The following is a 26,485-nucleotide window of genomic DNA, read 5'->3' on the forward strand; positions in this document are numbered from 1 at the left end:
GTTAAGAGCTAGGATGCTGGAACCAGCCCGCCTAGTTTCCAGGCTTGGCTGTCTCCTTTACTAGCTATGTGACCTTCAGCATTTTTGTAAGCCATTTGGTCCTTGTTTCCTCAGCCAAAGAAAGGGAGAGCGGGCATGATTATTATAGTACCTACTTTGGTGTTTAGAATAGTTTCACTAAATGACTCTCTATCAGTAAAGTGCTCGGAAGAGCTCCTGGTATAGGAAGTACACCATAACTGTTGTAAGCAAAATGGCCGCTTCTGCCTGTCTTGCTCTGCCTAGGACGGTGTGCTGAGTTGAGCACTGGGGCTGCTCTGGGTGTTTTCCCTGCTTCATTTTCCTACAGCTGAGAATCCTGGTGCCATTCTTGACCCCTGGCAGTAAGACACAAGACGTCAACTCTCCCTACTTTCATGGCACATTTTATTCGTCTTGATTTTGACAAAGAGCCCTTTCAGCCTTGTTGTCTAAGGACAATAAACCAGATTCAGTGGGTGGTCGTTTTTACCAGCATTCCATTCTAATTTTCAGGTTTGATGGATATAAAAGGTTTCCATGTTCAAACAAATGTAGCGGAACACATTGACTTCTCCAGGCAAAAGAAGTGCACTGTAATTCTGTGGAATTGGAGAGGGGGCTTTAGAGTTGCTGCTGGTGTCCTGGTTTTGCCACCTAGCAACAGTGTAGCAACTCTGCCTTGGGCAACCTAATCCCTAGGTTTCTGTTTCCAGTAGAGGTTGCTACCTTGCTGAGTCTCCTCTGAGGGAGTCTTTCTGGCATCCTGGGGTGCTTCTGAGCGTTGTCCACTGACAGCTGAGCATCCAGCTTTTTGATTCTGCTAACCAGGCTGACACTTACTTTCTGCTTTGCAGACCCCAAAAGAGAGGGTGGTGGTTCTCGCTCCTCTTTCCTGTGGCCTTGGGAACTGATGCTTCACAAAATGCCTCTTCTGCCTGTTCAGTGCTACCTTCATGCAAGGCACAGAGGTTATTTATTTTCACCATCTTTAACCAGGCTTTAGGTTTTTAAGAAAACCTTCTTTAACTATATTTCCATTATTACCGTAACAACAGTGTCTTTTGAAATTTCTCTGTATGAATAAGTTTAATGCTTCCCTTCTCCATCTCTTTCTAAATGAAAATCCTTATGACCTAAGGATTCATCCCCTGGTTATTGTTAAATATTTTATATGAATTACATTGTCCCCGAAGGGCGATAGCATTTAATTTGCCCATGAAATTTAGGGCAATTATTTATGTTGCTAACCCCAGTCATTTTATTCCAAAATTAGGCTTTTTTTTTTTTTTTAAGATTTTTATTTCTTTATTTGACAGAGAGAGATCACAAGTAGATGGAGAGGCAGGCAGAGAGAGAGAGAGAGAGAGAGAGAAGCAGGTTCCCTGCCAAGCAGAGAACCCGACGTGGGACTCGATCCCAGGACCCTGAGATCATGACCTGAGCCGAAGGCAGCGGCTTAACCCACTGAGCCACCCAGGCGCCCCCAAAATTAAGCTTTTTGTATTGTAAAATAATTTTTGTTTGTATCTTGATGGGTTGGAATTAAGCTAAGTAATATTTTAGTAGAGGTTAGTAAGTACGATATTTTCAGAGCCTTGGTCTGTGTGAGACTGCTTTTCCTGTTCCTTCACAACTGAAAGGCAGTTTGGCTGGCAGTGGGTATCTCTGACTGAGTCTTCTCTTTCTTTTGTAGGTTAGTAATACAGGGGACAAATTGAAGTCCAATTGGACATTTATTTCCTTGATGGTAATTTATTTTCATTTGATTTTTGTGTTGACTTGGTTTTGCTTTTATGCCTGGTACTAAAGAATTTTTTTTTTAAACCCAAGGATTCAAAACTTCTGTCAGAATATGGCTTTGACTTGATATAATTTGAAATACAATTTAGTCCGTTTTTTTCCATTCAGATTTTGTTTTTTTTTATACAGTCTTTGATTATTCTATTTCAGTTCTGCCGTCGTGTTTTCTCAGAAACAACTATAATTAGACTTGATTTTTCTGGTCCTTCAGATCTAGTCTTCTTTCATCTATTGGTTCCTTTCTCTGGTCATATGGGGCTGTTTGTCTTCTACATCAATGATTTGATTTTACATAGTACACATCTCCATTTTTCTTTCTCCCCCATGTGGGTAATATTCTCTCCCTTCATTTTTAGAATCTTTGTACTGGAACTTTATTTTGCTTCGATTCTCTTTTTATCATACCCTGTAGTCATTTATTGATTATGGCTTTCTACTTTGGTCTTTAAGGGACATGTCTTCTTGTATCATATTATCAATGCCAAATACTTTTCTAAAAATTACATCTGGTTCCTCTAGGTAGTTGTTTTTAGCAGACAGGTCTTTCTTTGATGCTCCAGCATGCTCTTTTTTCTTTCCGTATTTATGCACTACTTCTTGGTAGACCTATGTTGACATTTAGCTCTTACTTTCATTCCTGAATTTAGCAATATCCACCAAGACCCCGCTCACAGAGAGGGTGCGGGGATTGCCCGGGGCCCCACACCCTCTCTGCCGTCCTTTTGTTTGCTGTTAAAAGTCTTCTTTCAGATCTCAGACCTTGTAGCAGTTGATGTTTGCAGGCCCTGGCCTATTTTCTGTGGTCTAGAAGAGTTTTGTATAAAGCAGCAATGGCTAATGCCTTGTTTTTCATACTCTCTGTAGGGATTATTAAATGATGCTAACCCCCAGAATAAATACCATCACAGATCATCTTGTCTCTACATCTGCCTTTCTACAGCTGAAACCCTGGGATGCTACATATTTCCCTTTATTCCCACTTACCGTTTAAAAGTAGCAGTCACTAACCGATAGGGTGGGGGGGACTCTCCTCCTGCCCCAAAAAGCCTCATGACGGAGAGGAGGTTTCTGACCATACAGATTGTTGCATTTGTATCCGGGATGGTAGAAAGCAGAGAAAGGGAGATACGCTAAGATTTTCCTCCTTCCTTGAGGATTCATAGCTTGTTTTTCTCTGCCCTGAATTACATCATTTTAAAAATCTAATTTTATTGTTTTTTCCCTGCTGTAAAATTCTCTGATTCCTGCTATAGTTTGAAGGCTATATATATCTCTCTATATATCTATCTGTCTGTGTGTGTGTGTGTAGAGAGAGAGAGAGAGAGAGATATCTATATGCCTATATATGCCTATATAGATATATCTAGCACAAAAAAGTGTGTGTGTTTGTGTGTGTGTGTAGAGAGAGAGAGAGAGAGATCTATCTATATGCCTAGATAGACCTATCTATATGCCTAGATAGACATATAGACATCTATCTAGGCATATAGATAGATCTCTCTCTCTCTCTCTACACACACACACACACACACACTTTTTTGTGGTTGTGTGCACCTTTATTTACCTCTTGTTTTATAGGTATTTTAGTGGAAGGTTGGGGGAGGCTATCCATCAGGAGGCTGTAGCTAGACATCATTTAAAACTGTAATTTATATGAAACTACACAAATAAAAAAAAGTTATTATGCATGTAGCAGAATGCTTGAAAACTTTGCTTCCTGTAGGTATTTTGTGGAAATAAACTCTGCCTTGTAAATATTCATCACAAATTGTTATTCAAATGATGGAGGCATTGGTGTCCTGTGTTAGAACCTAGATCTTCTGAAAACTGGGTCAATTTAGTGAGGAAATAAAATGCAGGTACATTAAGTGATTATAGGAATTCCAATGGCTTCCATAAAGTTTTTATTATACATAAAAATTGCCTGATCACTGCCTACTAAGAGAAGAGTTTTAGAGCTGAAACAGCTGTTATAAATCATTTAATCTGGGAGTTGCGAATTCAGTTGCCTTCAGAGGCCAGAAAAGTGACCTGCATATGCATGAAGTAGGTTGATTTAATATATTGGGAAGTGGAAGAGACTGGAGACAAGTGGAGATTACTTGTGCCATCAAATCCTTGGGTTGTATTACCAAAAGAGTGTAATATAAACCCACTCCCCCATTACAAAGGTGAAACTGAGGTCAAGGAATAATAGATTTGCCCGAAGTTTGGAGATTCTGTGTGTCTGAACCAAAACCAACTACATAGTTGTAGTGCCCAGTGCAAAATAAAATGGGGAGTCTCTTGTTCAGCAATTATGAAGAATTTCAAGATAGTTCCAGCAAAACATTAAAATCAAGTGTAGGACCCTGTTGTTGTCACTTATGGTTCCTGGTCTTCACTTCTGATCTAGAGTTTGTATATCCAGACAGAAAGAAACATACCAGCACTCCCATCCATAACCACCAAAAATCTGTAAGGGAGAAATGGTTAAAATCAAGTCCTTGATACTATAGTAAGTGAACCACCTTTACCTACAAGAGGGCTTTTCTGTATCATTTGCAAGTTTTCATTCACTTATTTTACTGCTTCCATCCATTTTATCATTTCTTCCTGAATTCAGGTTTTATGAATTATTAGTTGAAGATTTTCAACCCTGAAGTTCAAAGCTCTTCTCTAAATGTTAGTTCTGGTTTGAATTCCAAGGTGTTTGAAAGGTTAGCCAGCCTAGGATTGAAACTCTAAGGGACACTTGTGTCTGCTGTTGGGTTTAACTCAGCCCTCAGAGACCCCTTATTCTTTTCCTCTTACCTGCAGAAGCTGTCATTTTATTTTTCAGAATATTTTGTATGAAATCTGAGTCCTCTCCTAAAATCACCTCTTCTTCCCTTCCCTCTCCACCCCCTCTTTTTTTTTTTTTTTTTACCTTATTTGAAAATTTTACATGGCTTGCAAGCACATGAAACTATTTACCTCCTGACTGATTGAGGTTGACTAGTCCCTTGTTGTGTTCCTTTATAACTTGTAAGCCATAGAACTACTAACAGCACAACCTCAGAAATGCTAATGAGTGAAACTTAGCCAGCTTTGAAAGGTATAGCTATTCACAGTCAGAAAATATAAGAAATAATATTGGGAGTTGAGTACTAGGGTAAGCCATACCTACATATAATATATAATTTATATAAAGTCTTTATATTTACACAAAGTCTTATGTACATATTTTTAAAATTTCAGGTACCTCACACTAAATATTTCACTGTAAATCCCCTAAAAACAAGGTCATTCTCCTACATAGACTGTAATACATTTCCCCCACTCAATAAATTTAACATTTATATAATACTGGTGTCTAATTTAAGATTCATATTCAATATTTTACATTGTCCCAATAATTTTTGATATTGTTAAAAAACACTTCCTAATCTATCGTCTGTTTATTTTCTGTGGGGACCACTTTACAAAATCTTTAAGTTTGATATCAAATGCATGAATTTTCTTCCTAAAGAAAGGTCTTAAAGTCTTATTTAGAAGTTTTTGCCTATCCCCAAATTGCATAGATGTCTTCCACCAATTTCCTCTGTTAGCTTTATAGTTTCACCTTTCAGATTTAGATCTTTTTTTTTAATTTTTAATTTTTTATAAACATATGATATATTTTTATCCCCAAGGATAAACCTGTGAATCGCCAGGTTTACACACTTCACAGCACTCACCATAAGACATACCCTCCCCAATGTCCATAACCCCACCCCCCTTCTACATCTAAGTGTGGTTTATCTTTCTAGGGGGTAAAAAGTAGGGATTCAACTTTTTTTTTCTCCCCTGCTAGCATCACCACTGTCTACAGAAAGTCTTATATTTTAAGGCTTACACATTGAATCATCTAAAATTGAAAGAGAACCAAAAATGGTGTTCCTCACTAAAAAAAATTAAAGTCTAACTAACAGCTTAGATACACCGTTTGGGGTGGTGTAAGGCTGTCATTAGCGGTCGTGTATCGGGTGGATGACTTAGATTCCAAGTGGGTTCCTTTAGCAACATCCACGAAGATGTTGGTAAGTATTTGTTAAAAGATGAAGGAAAAAAAATCTTACCTGATTTAACAGTACTAAGGCTTTTGTTTTTAAAACAAGTATGAACTTCAGTTAAGTCAAGCTGTTTACTTAATATCTGAATTAGACAAGGAATTCAAAACAGTCTTATGTACCTTTGTATTGTTGAACTGTATTCTTTCGTGAGTGATTAAAAAGAGGAAATGCATATGTTGGAGAGAGATGAACAGATGGGCAAATACAGTAACTGGAAGAAAATTTGTTATGAATTATTGATATTTAAGATTTTGCAATAAGGCATCCATATGAGTGTGGATGTGTTCAGCTAACACGGAAATTGCCCATTAAACTTAATCCCTGGTTGGAGCAGTTGGGGGAAGGGGGGATTTAATGGACTTTCTTTCACTCACGTGTTGCAGAATACTATGCTATGAAATATATAAACTGAATGTCATAGAATGTTTTTTTAAACTTCTACAGGTGGAGATTTTCATTTTCCCTTTATGTATTTACCTATGGAGTCCGGTTCCTAAAAAAGGTAGGATCTGCCAAGCTACTTTATATAATTCTTACATAACTGTAAGCCTATATCTCATTTTTTGTGTGTGACATAGTAGTATTTTAAATAATCGTAACAGGCGTCCTAAGAACATTTGTGCGTTTTTCTTTGGCTTATAAAAATATTTGTAGTTTATCCTTTATAGTAAATATTTTTTTAGGCATATACCAAAAATATCGTTGAAAATAATTTATTTTGCTTGTGAAAGATGTTACATGTCCTCTGACTATTGTACTTGTTACTTATTACTTCTGGGCATTAGGAGCATTATAAAATCCATCTGATGCTTTGAAAGAGGTTGAAAATTTCCATGTCATACAACTGAGAAATATCAGTTGTTGCAGTGTGTGTTATCATTATAATCTTCAGCAACAAAAATTATGTTATAGTGTCTTGCATAGCTATTAACTAGGCAACACCAGCTGCTGGTGGAAAATGGAGTTCCTTTCACAGACTGTGTTTCACCTCCTGGTCCTGTGCTAGTCGTACGTATGCTGAGGCACCTTTATCTATGAAAGTAATTCTTCAAGGCTGCTATAACCTTTTTCTTGGTTATTTCAGTGCTGAATGCTTCTGCTAATGAGTTAGGCTGCTTAAATTCAAGTCTTAAGAAGACCAAGCTTCTCTTAGTCATGCACATACTAATACTAATAATACTGATTGGCACAGAAGCTTGGAAATTATTTTGAAAAAAGTTTATAGTATTAAGCTTTAAAGTGAAATCCATTTTATCTTTAGTAGAGAATTTTTCTGAAGTAAGGCATTGCGCCAAGTGTCATGTCTTACTAGTAAATTTTCATGTAAATATTGATGTGAAAATTTGCAAATGAGTTTTTAGTTTTAAAGTCTGAGTTATAAGATATTATCTGCCTGTGGCAAATTCTATTATAAATCGTGGTTGTTTCCCAAAGTTATATTTCCCTAAAGGGATTATTCTTTTTACTTGTTGTCTTTTCCTTTAGTAACTATATTTATCTTTCACTTACTAGGGCTACCTGGCCCAGAGGCTCCTTGAGTAGATTTAAAAGAATGAATCCCATTCTGTAGGCTGAGTATGAACAAATTCTCAACTGGGGTACATAAATGTGGTGGAAACTGCCTCGTTTGGAACCCTCCTGTTCTGGTTTTAAAATTCACTTATGTGGAGAGAAAATGGAAAGAATGACTTAGGGTTCCTGTGCTCACAACGTCATTACCTTGGAAAAGGAAATAGCTCGGGGTGGAATTTCAGCTGACAAGGGAAAGTTGTGTTTCATGGGAATGGCGAGTTGCTAACTGAGGTCCAGCTTTGGAATTCATGTTGGGTTCTGTGGGTGAAGGGCTTTGATGGAAAGCAAGGAGAGATGGTGAGAGCCGGGAGCACTTTTTTTGCCCTTCTGTGGGATACAGTCTCTTTTAGCCTTTCTACAGCAAGCCTGGCCATCTGTCATCAGAACAGGAAGCACTCTGAAGCTTAGCTCTGCTTCTGTCCCAACAGACTGAGGGGGAAAAAGAATAGTTTTTATCCTCCAGTCCTCAGTGGCTCTGTAGAAGGCAGTAAGAGGGTCTGTCAGTGGAATGTTTGCTTGGAAGTTGATTTTCCTTAAATTATTGTGGTTCCCTTTCTTTTTCTCTTTTCTCTCTCTTTTTTTTGGGGGGGGGGCTTTATTTGAGAGAGAGAGTGAGTGAGAAGGGGGAGGGAATCTCAAACAGACTTGGAGCTGATTGCATAGCCCAACGCGGGGCTCGATCTCATGACCTTGAGATCATGACCTGAGCCGAAATCAAGAGTGGAATGCTTGACCAACTAAGCCACCCAGGCACCCCTATCCTGTTTCCCTTTCATACTGTATCTAGTTACAACAAGTGCTTAAAAAATGAGAAGAGTGGTGCCTGGGTGGCTCAGTGGGTTGAGCTGCTGCCTTTGGCTAGGGTCATGATCTCAGGGTCCTAGGATCAAGCCCCACGTCGGGCTCTCTGCTCAGCGGGGAGCCGGCTTCCCTTCCTCTTCTGCCGGCCTTTCTGCCTGCTTGTGATCTCTTGTCTGTCAAATAAATAAATAAATAATCTTTTAAAAAAAAAAAAGAGAGAGAAGAGAACAGATGTTTTTCTCTTGTCAGATTATTTGCATTTGGGGTTTCTTCCTCTAATACTAAGAAGCTCTCAGTTTTGGTTGAGTCTGTAGTTTCATGTTAGTCATCATGTGTGACAGAAAAGTACACATAGTATCCATGGGACTGAAACAGCTGTGAGGCCTTCTTAAGCCATCTTGTCCAATCCTCTTATTTCACAGCTGGGGAAGCAGAAATCCTGGCAGGGTAGGTAGCATTTCAGAGGTCACACAGTTAGTTTATTAAAAGATGACTCTGAAATGAAACATGCACGGCTGTCCTTTAATCCAGTACTTTCTCTACTCTACCAGCCTGTCCTGACTTCAGCATGATTTCCAAATGACTTCCTTCTTTGGTTAAGTTAGCTAACTTGACCTCATGTAGTCATTGTTACCATTTATAGAACCTTAAATACTTACCTTAATGGATATTTAAAATATATTTTCTGTTAACTTTCTTGGAATGGACAGTGTGTTTGCCCATCTAAGCTAAGAGGAAAAAAATGTATATTAACAACATCAGAATTAATCAAAACAAGGTAATTCAAATTTTCAGAACACTCTAAAGTGTTTTCAATAAAATAGCAGGGCAATGAACCAGTTTTAAGAGGTGAGAGGCCACAGGTGGTTCTTACTCAACATTAAAAATGTTGATTCTTACATGAGCTATTAGAAAAATGCCTGAGCACCTTGCACTGGTCGGTTTTTTCTGCCTTTAGGTCAAATGAACCTGATGCATCTCTTTTCTAGGGTGGATTAAGTCACTCAAGAACCCTTTCTACCCTGACATTCTGTTAAAGATTCAGTTAAAGAGACGTTTACTAAATGCAAAGTACCATGCACCCGCAACAATAGAGAGAGAATGTTAAAAAAATAAAAACAAATTGATTAATAAATAATTTTAGGAAACCATAGAATTTAAGACATGAAAGTTGTCCTACATATCATCTGAACACCTCCTTTTATAGATGATGCTAGGCGGTATCAATCTCTACTGTGAGAATAGCTTTGGTTTTCTCTGTCATGTTGAAATACATTCAGGCTGAACACTGAAGTTTTATTAAATGCTGTTAACTTTTCCAATTTGAACTGGCTTAATCCTACAGGGAAAATACGCATATTTCTCTGGGTTTACCACATCATAGTAGAGTTTCAGTGCATAAATGTGACTGATTCAAGTGCCTTCAGTTTTAAAATATTCTTTGTATTTAGAATACATATAAACTAGATTTATGTCAAGAAACATCTGTGCTTCGTCTGGGTCCTATGAGAGGGAGATACCAAGAAGAGATTAAATGTCTAAGAAATTGATTGAGGGAAATGCTTATGAGTGAAAATGGGGAGGGTGTTAGGGGAGGCTGGAAGAGCCTACGGGCCTCAGTGTAAGACTGATCCCCAGTGTGGGAGAGAGAGAAGGAAAAAAGGTTGGGTGAAGTTCTAAGACCATCATGCCTTTCTAAAGAAAGTTCACTTGGAGAGTTCCAGAGCCACAGTCTCCATCAGAGGAGAACTGTGTTTCTTAGAAATGGCCCTACTTCAGTATTCCTCTTGTGCTCCGTCATTGGCTGCAGGCAGCCTGTGGCCTTCATGCAAGTGCAGCTGTGGCCCTGGCCACTTAGACACCCAGCAGTCCGAGATCCAAGAGGCACAATCTCATGATTGCCATGGGTGCTTTATATTTACAAATATTCTAGCTATTCTAGAGCAGTATATCAAGGAATAAGACTCCATGTGACATAGTAGTTATGTATTTACATGCAAGATACCTGGAAGCATAGAGTACTATTTATCATACTTTTTTTTTCATTTTTAATTAATATGTGTCAACTTAATCTCTTTTATGTCATATTTCTTGCAGTTGAGATATAAATGCATCTTTGGAGACTGACTTCTTACATGAGTTGGGTGACCATATCTTAAGGCTCTATAATAAAAAATGAAATAATTGGCCCTGTATTTTCAAAATTTCTAGACATCCTGTAAAGTATGTGTGTGTCCATTTATATGAAATCAATAAAATGTTTTCTGTAATTTCATGATGACCAATAGAAGAAGGAGCCTCCTATTTTATAGTGATGTGATAATGCTCAGGCATGCACATGTTCTATGTTATAGGTTTTCTGCTTTCTCAGCCTAGAACCCCCTTTATAAATAGCACTAACTTTGGTCATGAAACAAACTCTAGAAGGCATTGACCTTACAGACAGGTCAGTGAGCTGTTAGGTAAAGTGATTGCTAGATTAGTAGGAAATAGTTATTTATTTATTTAAAAGATTTTTATTTATTCATTTGACACAGAGAGAGAGATCACAAGTAGGCAGAGAGGCAGGCAGAGGAAGAGGGGGAAGCAGGCTCTCTGCTCAGAGAGCCTGCTGAGCAGAGAGCCCAATGTAAGGCTCGATCCCAGGACCCTGAGATCATGACCTAAGCCAAAGGCAGAGGCTTTGACCCACTGAGCCACCCAGGCACCCCAGCAGGAAATACTTAAATAGTTGGAAGATAGGCCCATTTCAATAGTCTGTTCCCATAATTGCAAGACACAAGCAACTCTGCCCATAAATATGATTGGCAGAGAAAAGGGCTTTTCAAAAGAAAACCCAGAATTCGTTTAGGTACTCTGAAATTATTTCATACAATGTACTCATACAAATTAACACATTTTTCTAAACCCTGAAAGAAACCACATTCAGGCCTTAAAAAACAGAGTATCTCTCGTTTGGTGTTACCTTTTTTTCTCTTTTATAAATGGAGGTTTGTGTTGGATGGAGTTCTTTGAATAATTTTCTTTGAGTTTCTTTATTTGTTTAAAATATAGTGTCACAGGAAGGCAAGGTAGATATGTGTGCAACTGGAGTTTAGGTCAATATTTTTTTCTTACAATCTACTTGTTAGGTTAATATATATCTAACTTTCTGATCTTATGGTACATTTTATATCAATCCATTTTGTACACATGCATGTATATAGTTAAATACATGTTACTCAAATATTACCTTATCTAACTTCTGTGTCAGTCAGGGTCTCATTATAGAAGACAAAAATCACTGGAGTTATTTTTAGGAATGACCATAATATAAAGGAACATTAACTGGGAGAACCACTAAGACTGTGTTACTCTCAAGTAATTGATCTGCTATTTCCTACCACTCTGCAATGAGATAAGGAGCTTGACCTGAATGTAAATCAACTCACTACTTCTTTTTTGAGAAAATCCATCTGGGAAGAAAAAGTCAGCTAAACTAAACAGTGTGCTAAGTGATGTAGTTAATTTACATTCTGGTGAAAGAGTAACAGACATTGCAAGGACTGGCACTCTCTGTACATTCCTGGATGAGCAGTGCCCTGGAGGTACCATGGAGATAGTAATAGTGGGAAGAAGCTACCTCTTTGAGCACCAGGGGTCATGGGGAGTGGGTGGAGTTATCAGAACCTAGAAGCTTGGAGCTAGACATCAAAGAGGGAATGTTGACCAGCTGGAATTGGCAGGACTGCAAGGAGGCTGGCTGGGGAATAAGGAAAAACTGCAAGCGGCATGAACTGTGCCACTGCTGGAGTGCACATGCATCGCTGGGGGTGCAGGGGAGGAGGGCGGTGGAGAAGTGGTGGCCAGACCAGGAAGCACATCCCATCTTCCTCTTGTTGGCTTTTAGCCTCACTCTAGAGCTTCTTAGAAGCTCAGCTCCACAAGGTACCAACTCCAAAGAGCCTGCTGAATTGGAGTCTGCTGAGCACCAGCTCTGGAGGGGAAAGGCAGTATCTTAGTAAGTAGCCCAGACTTCCCATGGTGCTGCATTCTCTGATGTACTCTGACAACTCTCTGTAATTAGTTACTTTTAAAAAAAATATGCAAGTTGTCACATATTCTATTGGCTTCATTACTAACTAGGGGGTGAAAAGCCATCATTGAAAACTAGTATGTTGGCCAAATGAGCACTTTGCCCATTCTCTTAGCCTGTCTCAGTCTGCTCAGAATGAAGGCATAGTTCATTATTCATTTGTTTCATTATTCATAGTTTCAGTATTCATTTGGTACGCTTTTCCAACTTCAACAAGGCCACAAAGTGTTGCCATGGTATCATACTTCAAGATATACTCTTGCTTATTGGTTAACTTGGACTCTTTCTAAAATCAAAAGAGCAGAATTATCATTCTACCTGTCTTGACAGTGAAAAGAAAATTTGTCTAGCTATTAGAATATGTGCCCATTTTAAATTTTGTTCTTTGTGTTGTTTAAAACATTTTGAAATTGCTTGAAGTATGTCCCTTGTTGAAGGAGGTTTGACTTTCAGAGTTTTACCTAAGTTTTAATTTTCACCTAATGGCCCCATTAGATAATTTTGTAAGAATTGCAGATGACATAGAATATGAACATTGGGACTAGACCCTGAGGATCAACCATCTCAAGTTTCTAATTTTACCAAAGAAGAAACAATTTCAGAAGGATGAATTGACTTGCCTGTGGCAAAAATAGAAGCCAGACATGTGGTCTTTAGAATTTCTGAGCCTTTTAAAACAGCAACAACAAGAATAATACTTAGAAAACAAGTTCTAAAAATCTAGCAATTCAAGTATACTTATTTTTTTAATTTTAAATTTTTTTTAATTTTTTTAAAAGATTTTATTTGTTTATTTAACAGACAGAGATCACAAGTAGGCAGAGAGGCAGGCAGAGAGAAAGAGAGAAGACTCCCTGCTGAGCAGGGAGCCTGATGTGGGGCTCGATTCCAGGACCCTGGGATCATGACCTGAGCTGAAGGCAGAGGCTTTAACCCACTGAGCCACCCAGGCGCCCCTAAGTATACTTATTTTAATTCGTAAATTCACCTTATTAGGAAATAAAAGTCACATCACTGTGGGAGAATATTAAGAGAGAGATCAAGATTGAAGTGGTAGTTTTGGCCCTGCCGATTGTGCTTCATTGCACCACTGCTCTCTGATACCTCATTTTTCTCATCTGTCAAATGAGAAAATGATGCCTTTCCTGACTTCCTTGGCTTTTCGTGTAGGATTGCTGTGGAAGCCATAAAGTACTTTGAAAGTATAAGACATAACACTCATTATTACTGACTGAGAAGTGGGTTCTGTTGGGGGTTGTGAATGCCTAACTCCTCCCATAATGAAACTTCTTATTTTTTTAAATTTTTAAATGTTAAATTAAAAAAAAATTTTTTTTTTGACATGGAACTTTTAAATGTGTTGCTGCCACTTTCTAGCCAGGTAGGATCCTTTGTCGTGGCCTTGCTTTGATACTTACAAATAGGTAAATGCACTTTCTGGGATGGAAATGATCTGGAGTGGCCTTGGGATGTGGTCCTTCTGTGATTCTTGTGCATCTTCCTTTTCCCTTCTACCCACATGTACCTTCTTGAATATTTTCTGATTTATACCTGTCATTTGTCCTTCTCTTTTGCTTTGTGGCTGGCATTCTAACCGGGGAGAACATTCTGAGGCCAGTGGGAAGCTGAGGAGAATGTGATACAGTGCGGACCCAGAAGAAGTAGTCAGAAGACTGGATTTGAGATTGAACTCTGCCATTTATCAGTTTTACAGTCTGAGGAAGTGACTCGACCTCTCTGGGACTTAATCGCTACATCTCTAAAATCAGTGATGTGGACTCATATAACATTTTTAGAATTCATATACCATAATACACTGAAGAACTTGAGTCAAAAATTATGGCAAACTGGTATGACCTGTTTAGAAAGAAACATGGTGATGCAGAATGATAACCATATGTATGTTCACAGACTGTGAATCAGCAGTTCAACTCCTGTGAACGTATCCTGAGCAAAGAATTATACAGGGGCAAAAAATAGATGTGTGTAGTAATTTATTACAACTTAAAAATATATATATGCATATATATATAATATGCAATGCAAATTATAGAAAATTCAAACAACTAAAGCAATCTTAATGTTTAATATTAATAGAATTTTTAAAATTATTATCAAAATGATAAAATAGCATATACTCAATTAAAAATAATTGTAAAGTAACCATGTTATTTACGGTCCTAATAAAATATTTAGTAGACTTTTATATGAAAATAATTACCATTTATATAGATAAATGGAAGGTAAAAATAAAGATAAATGGAAGGTAAAAAATGGAGATTCCTTTTAGAAAGGCAGAACTGTGGATAGTTAATTTTTTTCCAGATGTCTTTACTTTTTTCTATTAAAAATATTAGTCCTGGGGCACCTGGGTGGCTCAGTGGGTTAAGCCGCTGCCTCCGGCTCGGGTCATGATCTCAGGGTCCTGGGATTGAGTCCCACATCGGGCTCTCTGCTCAGCAGGGAGCCTGCTTCCCTTCCTCTCTCTCTGCCTGCCTCTCCGTCTACTTGTGATTTCTCTCTGTCAAATAAATAAATAAAATCTTTAAAAAAAAAAAAAAATTAGTCCTGAGTTATGGACATTTGAATGGAGATAACTGTGTATCACTTTAGGTATACGTGGGTTAAAAAGCTTGTAGTTGTAGCTTTTAAAAAGGAAAAAATAAAAAAGTTGAATTGCACTTAAATGGCAAAGAGATACAGAAATTTCATATAAAAAAAAAAAATCTAACTGTGCTTGTTTGCCTCGTCCTCGCTGCCCCAGTCCCTGAATTTTCTCCCAGGAGCCCCTTTATGTGATTGTCTTGACCCAGATGTCCGAGAAAGTCATAGTACTGACTTTTGAAGGAGATTTTTTAATCTCTAGCGGGATTCTGGGGAGATTGAAGCTCTATTTCCATACCAGATTTATGTGGCTCATGTCAGGAAATAACTCGGAATTCCTCTTTCCATTAGCACTCTCATAATGAAAGTCCCACCCTTTTTGGTGTGGGTTAATGACTTGGAAACGCTATTGCCTTAGTGCATGGCCAGGATGAAAGTTTGCATCCCTGGAAATAATCACCTCGTAATCAAAGTCATGACAGCTATACTGCATTGAGTACTCAGTATGGGCCAGACATACTGATCACATAATGTTCGTTTCTCATGTGTTGTGAAACATAACTTCTCATCCACTAAGGCTAACCAAGGATCAGTCATTTGTCCTAGGTTACAGAACATGGATGGAATTTAAATGGAGGTATCCTTAACATTGTGGCTTACTTGAATCCAGACTTCATTACTGACTCAGTGGATCTACTGGGCTGATAAGGACTGACCACTTAACAAGAAAAAGCAAAGGCTGCGTCCCATGACTGTATTTTATATTAAGACTACAGTGATTGTATTCAAATAGCCCAGATTAAGCATTATTCTTGCTTCCCTGTATCTACTTGCAAATGAAGTCACCTCTGTGAAACTGAGAATCTGTGGCTTGCTGCTTTCTTGGTATTTTTGGATTGCAACAGAAATTGCTAATTTTCAGACTGGGTCTAGATTGTCCCTTTTAACACAAACCTATGTAATTATGCAATTCAGTTTTTTCTACCCTCCTGTGATACGTATTTACTTTCTAAAGTGTGACTAGCAAACCAGTGGTACACTATTCACAGAAGCATTGGAACAACTCAGTACGCTCTACTCAGTATGCTCTGCTGTTAGGGGAATGTGCATTAGGTGAAATTGTTCTTGCCTAGGAAAAATTAACAAGTTCAGACAATAAAACCATCTCATCAGCACTGAGGTTACAGCTTATGGGTTTTTTTTTTAATTTAATAAGATGCAAGGGTTTAATTTTGGGTGTGTATAATTTTCTCTAAAGAGCATTGAGAAGCCTTTTTCCCCAGGTTGTCTTCGCTATGTGTTCAGGCTTTGTCTTTAAGGAATGACATCTCACACCAACGGCTTCCTGCAGGCGGTGAGGCAGAAAGATTTCAGGACTTGCAGGAGCTCCTGAGGCTGAAGTGGGTTTTTGTAGGAGGAGGAGAGAATGCTTATATCGATTCCCAAGTACAAGTGACAAGTATTACGATGTGATACTTGCTCTTATGTAATTATCTATACAAGAGTTTGTGGATTTGGTGCTTGAGCAAACCATGAATCTTACTTTTTTCCAGTTAATAAAATGTCAACTTTGTAGAAAGTCTAAAAATAAAAAGCTAGCTTCTATTTTAGAGGCTACTGAAATAACACTCATTTACATAAGATGCTCATTATGAGACAGTCCCCTAAAGGCATAGACTTACCCTTCTCAGAAGTTTAGGGCTGAACTTAACTGTGAAAAACACTGATCCTCATTTATATGCTGTAACGAAGCTGGCGCTACAGGCTTCCTCTGGCCGAGGGCAATGCCTGAGAACTGGATGGCATTAGGATGCCTGTCCTGTTTCCACGGGGAGTGGAAAGCTAGTCACTCTCAGAAGAGTTCAGGTAATTTGATATGAGATATTGATCCCTGTATCAAAATCTGTACCTGCACATTCACTCTGCATTAGCTGAATCATCATCTAACATAAAGAAAGATCCTTTACTGAATTCGACAAGAAAAGAGTTATTCTTACTAAGGCTTGTTTTAATAAAATTTGAGAGTTCATGGGTTTTACATACACTGGTCATCATAATAAATCATTTTCCTCATCAACTGTAATAAAACAAATCAGATGTTCATTGCTTAAAAACAATAGCATTCTGGGAGAAGTAATGAGATGTTCCACTTCTGCTTCTAAAACTGGTGTTCTGTCTCTTCAGGGAAGACCCAGTCTTTTCTGTGTGTTGAGGGTTGGAGTCCGGGTACTTAGGACAATTATTCTGATGTGGAGCAGAGCAGCGGGTGTCCCAATCAGAGTAGTTCTGTGCTCTGATTATAGCCTCATGTTGTCTCCAAAAAACTGGTTCAGAGATCCTCTGGATCCTGGGTCAGCTAGAGTATGCCATAAAGTGAACATGTAGTTTAGTGTTTTGCTTGGTTTTGTGCCTTTCTCCTTTATTAATGCACACAAGAACAGGCAGTGGCCTCTACAGGCAGATTTTTTGAGCAAAAGTGTGGTACCATCCACCTTTGAATGGCTATCCCAAAGCACAGAGAAGATAGCCATTTTGTCCTCAGGGAATTCAAACTTCCATAAGGCAGTGAGCAATGAAAACCTTTTTCTAGGCAAAATTAATTATAAAACCCTAGTTTTATAGGGGGAGTGGGTGTGCGAAAGAGAGACTGCTGGAGTGCTGGAACTTTTCTAGATCTTGATCTGGTTATGGTGACGTAGGTGCGTATATATGTAAACATGTATCGAATTTCTCTGAACTTAGATTTTATCGTATGTAACTCATACTTCAATTTAAAAAACTTAACGGTTTTTTGATCATCCTGGAGCTGCCATCAGTTACTGTGTGTTGCTGAGTGGAAATGTGGGCACAAGGCAGCTGAGGATCAAAGGCTCTTATTTAAAGGGCATTCCATTCATGGTTCTTTCTAGAACCTCTGTCTGTTACCACTGGGAAATACTGATCTCTATTCATTTGTTCATCCTTTCATTCAGTATCTACTGAGCATCTGCCCTTTGATAGGGATTACTCTAAGCATCATGGAAAAAGAAATTAGTAAGAGTCCGAGTCCTTGAACTAATGTTAGTATTGTTCTTCCCTTCCCTGGGATCATTGGTAGCACAGGAATTTAATTCAATTTAGATAACATTTATTAAATATCTACTATACCAAGACAGAGTGACAGATATAGGATGGGGAACCTGTGGTCCCTTCCTCTGAGGACCTTATAATATGGCAGAGGAATTAAGATTTCTCTATAAATACTTAAAGTTTATGATAAATGACAGAAGTATAGGGTTCTTCCTGAGCATGGAAAAGGAATACAGTTGAGGGAAATGAAAAACCCTTGGAGAGGTCATATTTAGTTTGAACCCCAATAAATGGTATGACATTGATATGGGGGGATAATGAAAGCATTCTTAGATGGAGAGTATAGAATGGGAAAACTGGAAAAATACAGGGTCTATTTGAGATTACAGAAAGGAAAATCAGAAAATAAAAAACTGGAAATGTGTTTGGGAAGGACTTGGCTTGCATTAGAGAAAAGATGGCTTGGTTCCCCTGCCTGTCCTCATTGTAAAGATACCTAGTATTTGTTTGGAAGGGGGCATCTTTCCTCTTCCCGGACCCCAATCTATAGTCTTTCATCTTATTAACTAATGGCTCTGACTTTTCTCTATGTCTTCTCTGCGTTCCCTGCCTTTCTTCTATATACTCAAAATGGTGACTGGATGGGAGTTGAGAACTAAAGATAATGGGGGGTCATTTCAATTACCTCCACCTTCCAGCCTCATCCATCTATGAATTACATCCTCAGTCTTGCCCCCAGATCCTGACCACCAGATGTTTACATTACTATTCCTATTACCCCACCTCAAGCAACATGACTGCTCAAACCACTGTTCTTCCCCAATAGTCCCGCTTTACCCTTCTCTGTCCCAACATCCTCACTTTCAAATTCCAGGTAAGTATCCTATCTACCAGAGTGTCTTCTCCATTTAGACATTTAACTAATTTATTCTTATTTATTTACTTGTTTGTTTATTTTTATACAATTATTTTTCATTGAAGTATGATTGACATTCCAAAAAGTTGGACATATTTAATATATACAATTTGAAGACAACTGTTTCCCCATGAAACCACCACCCTATATGATGCTCTAAATTCCTCCAGCATCTCTAGAAGTTTCCTCTTTTGTCTTAAAAAATTTTTTTGTTTTTTAATTAGAGAGAGAGACAGAGATAGCGAGAGAGAGCATGAGCAGGGAGGAGAGGGAGAATCAGGCTCCCCACTTATTTCCAGGGAGCCTGATGTGGGGCTTGATCTCAGAACCCTGGGACTCTGGGACCCTGGGAACCCCTCATGGATCATGACCTGAGGCAAAGGCAGATGCTTAACTGAGCCACCCAGGCATCTCTCTCTCTCTCCCTCTTTTTATTTATTATTTATTATTTATTTTTTAAGTAGACCCCACACCCAGCGTGGAGCCCAACATAGACCTTGAACTCATTATACCAAGATCCAGACCTGAGCTGAATTCAAGAGTCAGATGGTTAATCCACTGAGCCACCCAGGTACCCCTCCCTCTTTTTTTTTTTTTTTTTTTTTAATAAGACCATTTAACATAAAATCTATCCTCTTAAAATTTTAAGTGTACAGGGTGCCTGGGTGGCTCAGTGGGCTAAGAATCTGACTCTTGATTTTGCTCAGGTAATAATCTCAGGTTTGTGAGTACAGTAGATCTTTAAGACTATTCATTTCACATTAGTAAAACTATGCATACCTCTCTAAATTCCTCTTTCCCTGAGCCCCTAGTAACCACAATTCTACCCTCTACCTCTACTTACAGAAATAAGATCACATAGTATTTGTTCTTCTGTGTCTGGCTTATTTCACTTAGCATAATGTCTTCAAGTTCATCCACATTGTAGCAAATATCAGGATTTCCTTTTTTAAGGTTGACTAGTATTCCATTATATTTATATACCACATTTGCTTTATCCTTTCATCTGTAGATAGAAATTTAAATTGTTTCCTATTTTCTGTTTCCTTTGCCATTGTTCATAACACTGCAGTTGAGCATGGATATGCAGATATCTCTTTGAGATACTGGTTTCAGTTCTTTTGGATGTATACTCAGAGATGGGGTTGCTGGGTCATATAATTTTCTGAGAAATCTCCATGCTTTTATCCGTAATGGGTATACCAACTTATATTCCCAACAGCAGTGCACAAGGGTTCCCTTTCCTCCACATCCTTGCCACCACTTATCTTTTGCTTTTTTTTTTTTTTTTTAATAATAACCATCCTAACAGGTAGGTGATACCTCATTGTGGTTTTGATTTGTAATTTCTGATGGTTAATAATGTTGAGCATCTTTTCATTTACTTTCTCTTTGGGGAAATGTCTGTTCAGGGCTTTTGCCCATTTTTAAATCTGGTTATTTGGGGGCTTTTTGCTACAGAGTTGTAGGAGTTCCTTATATATTTTGGATACTAACCCTTTATCAGGCATTTGATTTATAAATATTTTCTTACATTTTGCAGGTTGTCTTTTCACTTTGCTGGTTATTTCCTTTGTTCTGTAGAAGCTTTTTAGTTTGATGTAGTCCCATTTGTTTATTGTGCTTTTAGTGTCCTAACCAATAAATCATTTCCAAGGGCAATAGTGAGAAGCTTTTCCCCTAGATTTTCTTCTAGGAGTTTTACAGTTTTTTTTCTAGGAGTTTTACAGTTTTTCTTCTAGGAGTTTTATAGTTTTCAATCTTATTTTTAAAGATTTAATCCATTTTGAGTAGACTTTGAAGGGTCCAATTTCGTTTTTATCCATGTGGATATCCAGTTTCCAAGCACAGTTTATTGAAGAGCCTACTCTTTCCATTGTGTATTTTTCCCTCTTGATTTATTCTTCTACCCTTCCTTTCCATAGAAACGGCACTGAACAAGGTCCCCAGGTTTTCTGCTAATCATCAGCATTTCTGATAAAGACAAAAGTTGGAAGGGGGACTGTCCCCCAGCCTCTGTGTTTTACCACTGCTCCAATTATTCTTGTCCTAAGCCAGCTGGGTACATTATTATCACTGGGCTTACTTAGAATGACCTTCTTCATCTTTACCCAAAGATGATTCTTCATTCTTCACTGATCCTTCTTACTATGGAAAACCTATAACTTATGGCCCTTTAAAACTCTACCTAAGTGCATCCTATATTTTGTTAGGCTATATAGAGTGTTATGTAAAGCAGCTAGCTTGGCCCGTGAACCATGGAAGGTGTTTGATCAATAGGGGTTATCATCGTTATTATCATACAATATCGTTACTCCTGCTTAAGTAGTAGGTCTCTTATCCGTGTGTTCTCAAATTTATTTCCATCCAGTTCTATAAGCAGCTCAAGACAGGGCTTCATACCCCAGTGTATTTCCCCATAGTGCTTGATATCCTGCTGAGAATACAGGGAGAGTTTGAGTAATGAAATTAAAAATGTGCTACTTTGCTATTTTGTAACAATTTTGCTTTAAAAGTTTGGAGAGGGGCGCCTGGTGGCCCAATTGAGCCTCTGACATCAGCTCAGGTCATGAGCTCAGCCAGAGTCTGCTTCCTCTCCCTCTCCCTTTACCCCTCCTTCTGCTCGTGCATGCACACACACTCTCTCTCTCTCTTTCATAAATAAATAAGTAAATAAATATCTTTAAAAAATAAAAAGTTTTTGGGAAAAGAACTTAAAAATTACAGACTGAAAGCAAGATTAGAAAATTTTTTTAAAAAGATTTTATTTATTTACTTTGACAGACAGAAATCACAAGTAGGGAGAGAGGCAGACAGAGAGGGAGAGAGAGAGAGAGAGAGAGAGGAGGAAGCAGGCTCCCTGTTGAGCAGAGAGCCCGATGCGGGGCTCGATCTCAGGACCCCGGGGTCATGACCCGAGCTGAAGGCGGAGGCTTTAACCCACTGAGCCACCCAGGTGCCCCAAGATGAGAGAATTTTTATCATTTTTTTATTAGTGGTTACACTCTTTCCCAATATAGGTTTGGCAGTAAAATTAAATAAAATACTAAGTTCTAGAGTCAAGGCCCCTATTGCTCAAGGCAATTAACTGGTAATAGTCTAAGAATTATCTCCATAGTGACTTGGATACCAGGGGGCATTTAGTAACCACAATGTAAGTAAACATAGTCTGTTCTCTTAGCCAGTAACCCTGTTGTGAGTATCAGCTTCTCCTTTGTGGATGTGTGCTTCTATCCATGGCAGCTTCTTGATTAGGAGGTTAAAAGTAAGTGATAAAACATCATAGCACAGAGTTTCGTATTAGAATGCATGGTGTTCAGCATCAGCAGACAAATTATATTTGGCACCAGCTATCTGATAAAAAGGGCAGAGGTTGTAAGTAGACTGCACTGCTCTGTGCACATGCGTATGCAGGCACCATTGGCACGTGAAGCATGAATCAAGAAGCAGCTCTTTTTTCACTTTGCTCCTAATCATGGCTCCTCGCAACCTAACCAAAGTATTTTTCCTTAAACTAGTTGTTGAAGCTGTAAAGCAATTGATAAAGTGGTGCTTTACTAGTTATCTTCATTTCATGTGAATTATGAAAACAGGGCTATGTAAAAACAAAATTAATAAATGCTGTGGGTACAATTTGATTCGGGTCTTATTGACCTAATTTGTAAGATCCTAGGCAGGGAAATGATTTCCCACTTGCTTTTCCTTGTTAACCAGTACTTTTCACCCCACAGAGCAGACTCCTCTGGTTGATTTCTGTGGAGTGCTGTAAGGGTCGATAAACATGGAATGTGGTCAGCAGAGACTGGCAAAATTCAGATTACCAGACAATGACACAAAGAAAAACACAGTTCTGTTGATCACTTATGTAACTTAAGTAGCCCTTTAGATGAGAGATAGAAGTTAAAAATAGAGTTTAGATTTTGATACTGGTTGAGTGTTATGATCATCTCTTATTAAGATGTGATATTCATATATTCATTCATTTAGTAAGTAGATGCTTGTAGTATGAAATTAGCTTTCTAAAAAGATAGGCATTGTATAATAATATTACGCAAAAGTTTTGCCTAATCGCTATTTTTAGATATCACATTGGAAATGTTATTCTTTCCCCTTTATAAGTTTCTCCTGTCGTATACTTGAATTAAAAAAAACACACACTAAATATAACATTGGAGTTTTAATCTTCATATGCTGAATGTGGCAATTATAGGCCAAGAATTTGATAGAAGTTCAAAATGGACTCCCTCTGAATAATAGAGAAGTTGTCATTGTTAGAAAAAGTCCTGTTTTGTGGTTCCATTAATTTTAAATCTGTTTTGTCTGCTAAGAAGTAGTATTTTATTTAGGGGTTAATAATTTAGCAGTGAATAGTTATGCCCGACTGTTGCTGGTTCAAACCTTTAAGCACAGATAAAATAGACTTTAGATATGGGTAGTAGCTTCTGAGGTTATTTTAAGACTTTTTTTTTTTTTATTTGTGCTGCAATATATTTAGGATATCCTTGCCATTTTCCACATTGTGTTGTCATAGCATTTGTTTCAAGGAAGAGTAGTGTTCTAGTAGATTATTCCATCCTTCTAAAATGCATGACATCCTGTTAATTACCATGTTAAAGAGAAAATGTTCCAGGAGTGGTCCTCAAACTTGAACATACCCCAGAATCAGCTGGAGGGCTTGTTAAATCATGGATCATGGGTGTTCTGCCCCAGAGCATTGATTCAGTAATTTGGGGTGAGGCCTGAACATTTGCATTTCCACCGTGTACCCACGTGGTGATGATGGTGATGCTGGTCCAGGAATCTCACTTTGAGAACTACGGTGTTATATATAGTACAGTGCCCAGAAAGACTAAATAGTCACTTAACATGTAAGTTTTCTGTGGCTGCTGTAACCACAAACTTAGTGGCTTATAACAACACAAATTTATTCGTTTACACTGCTGGAGGTCAGAAACACAAAATCAGTTTCTCCGGGCTAAGGTCAACGTCCCGGCAGAGTACGTTCCTTCAGGATGCTGGAGGGAAGAATTTTACCTCCTTGCATTTGCAACTCCTAGTAGCTGCCGCGTTCTTTGGCTCGTGGCCTCTCCTTCCTTCTTCAGAGCTCATCTTTCCAGTCTGTGCTTCTGTCATGTCACTTTCTCCCTTTCTGTTGTCAGATCTCCTTCTGTCTGTCTCCCTCTTCTCAAGACACTTGTCATTATAGTTAGAGCCCATCTGGATAAACCAGGATAATGTCCCTGATCCAAGATCTTTACCTTAATCACATCTTCACGTTGCATTTGCCATACTAGGAAAATGGACTCATCTCTCTTGATCTCTCAGAAAATATTCACTAGCGTATCCAGGGAGAGATACCATTTGGCCCATCTAAAGTTGGAGTCGCTTTGTGCTGCCTCTCATAGGAACCCGGACGTGATGAGCAGGTGATAACACACCTGCTTCTGCAATAAATGTTCATGGAAAGCCAGGATAGCACAAAATCTGGAGGTGTTCTCTGGGAGAGCCTCATGTTCCTCATCCTTAAAGAACTTACAGGTTAATAGAAGATATGACTTGCTTGCGAGTACATTTAGCATCCGGCAGCCCATGACAAAAGTACTGTAATAGCAGTACAAGCAGACCTGTAAGGTTAGAGAAGGAGGAAGGAGAACTGTGACAAGATGCTCAGGGAGGACTGAACTAAGGATGTGGTTTTGAGGATGAAAGAAAGGTGAAGGAAGCTTCAGCTGATGACAATGGGCAGAGGTGGTGAAGGAAAGAGCAGTGTTGGGAAAGAATAGGACGTGGTAAGGCCGGACTCTGTATGTGTGTGTGTGTGTGTGTGTGTGTAGTGTTTGTATAGTGTTTGTGTTCAGGGGCCGGGGGGGAGGGGAGACAACAAGTGTTATGATGATGGGAGGAAGATGGGGCAGGTGGGTAAAGGTCATGACTGCCAGGTCAAGAACTTGGCTTCTGTTGAGTAAGAAGGAATAGAGGTGACAGACCACTGAACTCGAGCTGGAGCAGCGTGAGGAATGAATTAGAAGCAGTGAAGACAGGAAACAAAAGATCTGTGTTGGCCACCGCAGCAGTCCTCATGTCCGGCGTCCCTGGCATTGGTCCAGGCTGGAGAAAACTGGCTCTTGCACATCAGCTGTGGATTTTCGTGTCAGGTGTGCCCCAGAAAGCTGGCGGAAGGTCAGTTTCAGACAGGTAGAGCATTTCTTCCTCGGTGTGAAGGCTTATCCAGTACTGAAGAGGTGACGTTGAATTGTTTAAAAGGAAAAGGAGGAGACAAGCAGAATGTTTTTGATGTGTTTAAAAGTTGCTTTTAAAAGAGGGGAAAAAAGGAAAAGTTTAAAAAGATTTCTACTGTTTTCCAGAAGAATGACTACTTATTACCTGCCCAAAAAATATAGCTGTTTTTGCTGTTGTGTTTTCCATAGGAATAGAAAGAACTTTTTTTTTTTTTTTTCCAACTTAGAGTCACTAACTAAGCAAGAGGGGGAAAAAGATTCAAGGGATATACACATTTCCATGAAGGTGGTGAATACTTTTTTTTTTTTTAAGAGACAAAAACTGCTCTTTACATTTAAAATGTTATGCTTTGTACATAATACAAATAAATTTTTTAAAAGATTTTATTTATTTATTTGACAGAGAGGGATCACAAGTAGGCAGAGAGGCAGGCAGAGAAAGGGGGAAGCAGGCTCCCTGCCGAGCAGAGAGCCTGAAGCAGGGCTCCATCCCAGGACCCTGAGCTCATGACCTGAGCCGAAGGCAGAGGCTTTAACCCACTGAGCCACCCAGGCGCCCCTCAAATAATTTTAAAATGTACTTCAGTTGTTTTGCTACTATCAGAACACATACAAAAAGAAAAATATATATACTTGAGTTGTGTGATATTTAGAGAAGAGAAGGCAGCTTTCAGGGAACGAAAAGGAAGGCTATTTCAGCCATGGTTCCCACACACTCCTTCAGGCGGCTCCGTGTGCTGGTCTGTGCTCAGTCCTGGATTGTGGTGTTTAATTTTTCTCCCTGCCCTCTGAGGTTGGTATTATTATCCCCATTTAAAAGAGAGAGCAAACCATCTCAAAGAGGTTAAGTAACTTTAAGTGGCAGAGCTGGCATTCGGCCCCAGGTCGTGTGATTTTTCTCCCACATTTGTCACTGTTAAATGTCCCCATGGTAAAAATAATCCATCTCAATGTTTGGTCAGATCCTAAAAAGCAAACCTATTCACTGATATTACATTATGTCATCATTTGGATATTCTACAGCAAAGAAGGATGGGAGAGAAATGATAAAATACAAGAATATTTTTAACGTGTTTAATTTCTACTAAAATTATATAAGCATATGGTTTCCAGAAATCCTATTTTTGTCTTTTCAACAGATAAAAGCGTTTAACTTACTGTACTAGAAAGTAGAACATTTCACTTTGTAACAGGAGAGATCTGCTTTTCTGCCCTGGTAGCAAGTCATTTGTTTGCCGGTGGTAGACAAAAATGATGTCACCCCTTCCTGACTTGGCTAACTCTTGCCGATCACATAAGTCTTTGCTTAGGCTTG

The 26,485-nt window shown here is 38.7% G+C and overlaps 1 protein-coding gene across 3 annotated transcripts in view; it reads left to right on the forward strand.

Annotated features, from left to right (window-relative positions):
* Nucleotides 1-26,485, forward strand: part of CERS6 (ceramide synthase 6) — a 312,414-nt gene that overhangs the window by 159,845 nt on the left and 126,084 nt on the right. For all 3 annotated transcript variants that reach the window (XR_004288761.1, XM_032355853.1, XM_032355855.1), the window contains exon 4: nt 6,339-6,396. Coding sequence is in view for 2 of the 3 variants with exons in the window: in XM_032355853.1 (XP_032211744.1) it covers nt 6,339-6,396 (58 nt within the window). In the remaining variant the exon portion in view is untranslated. The remainder of the gene's footprint in view (nt 1-6,338; nt 6,397-26,485) is intronic.

Source organism: Mustela erminea, chromosome 8 (assembly GCF_009829155.1).
Source record: "Mustela erminea isolate mMusErm1 chromosome 8, mMusErm1.Pri, whole genome shotgun sequence".
NCBI classification, from domain to species: Eukaryota; Metazoa; Chordata; class Mammalia; order Carnivora; family Mustelidae; genus Mustela; species Mustela erminea.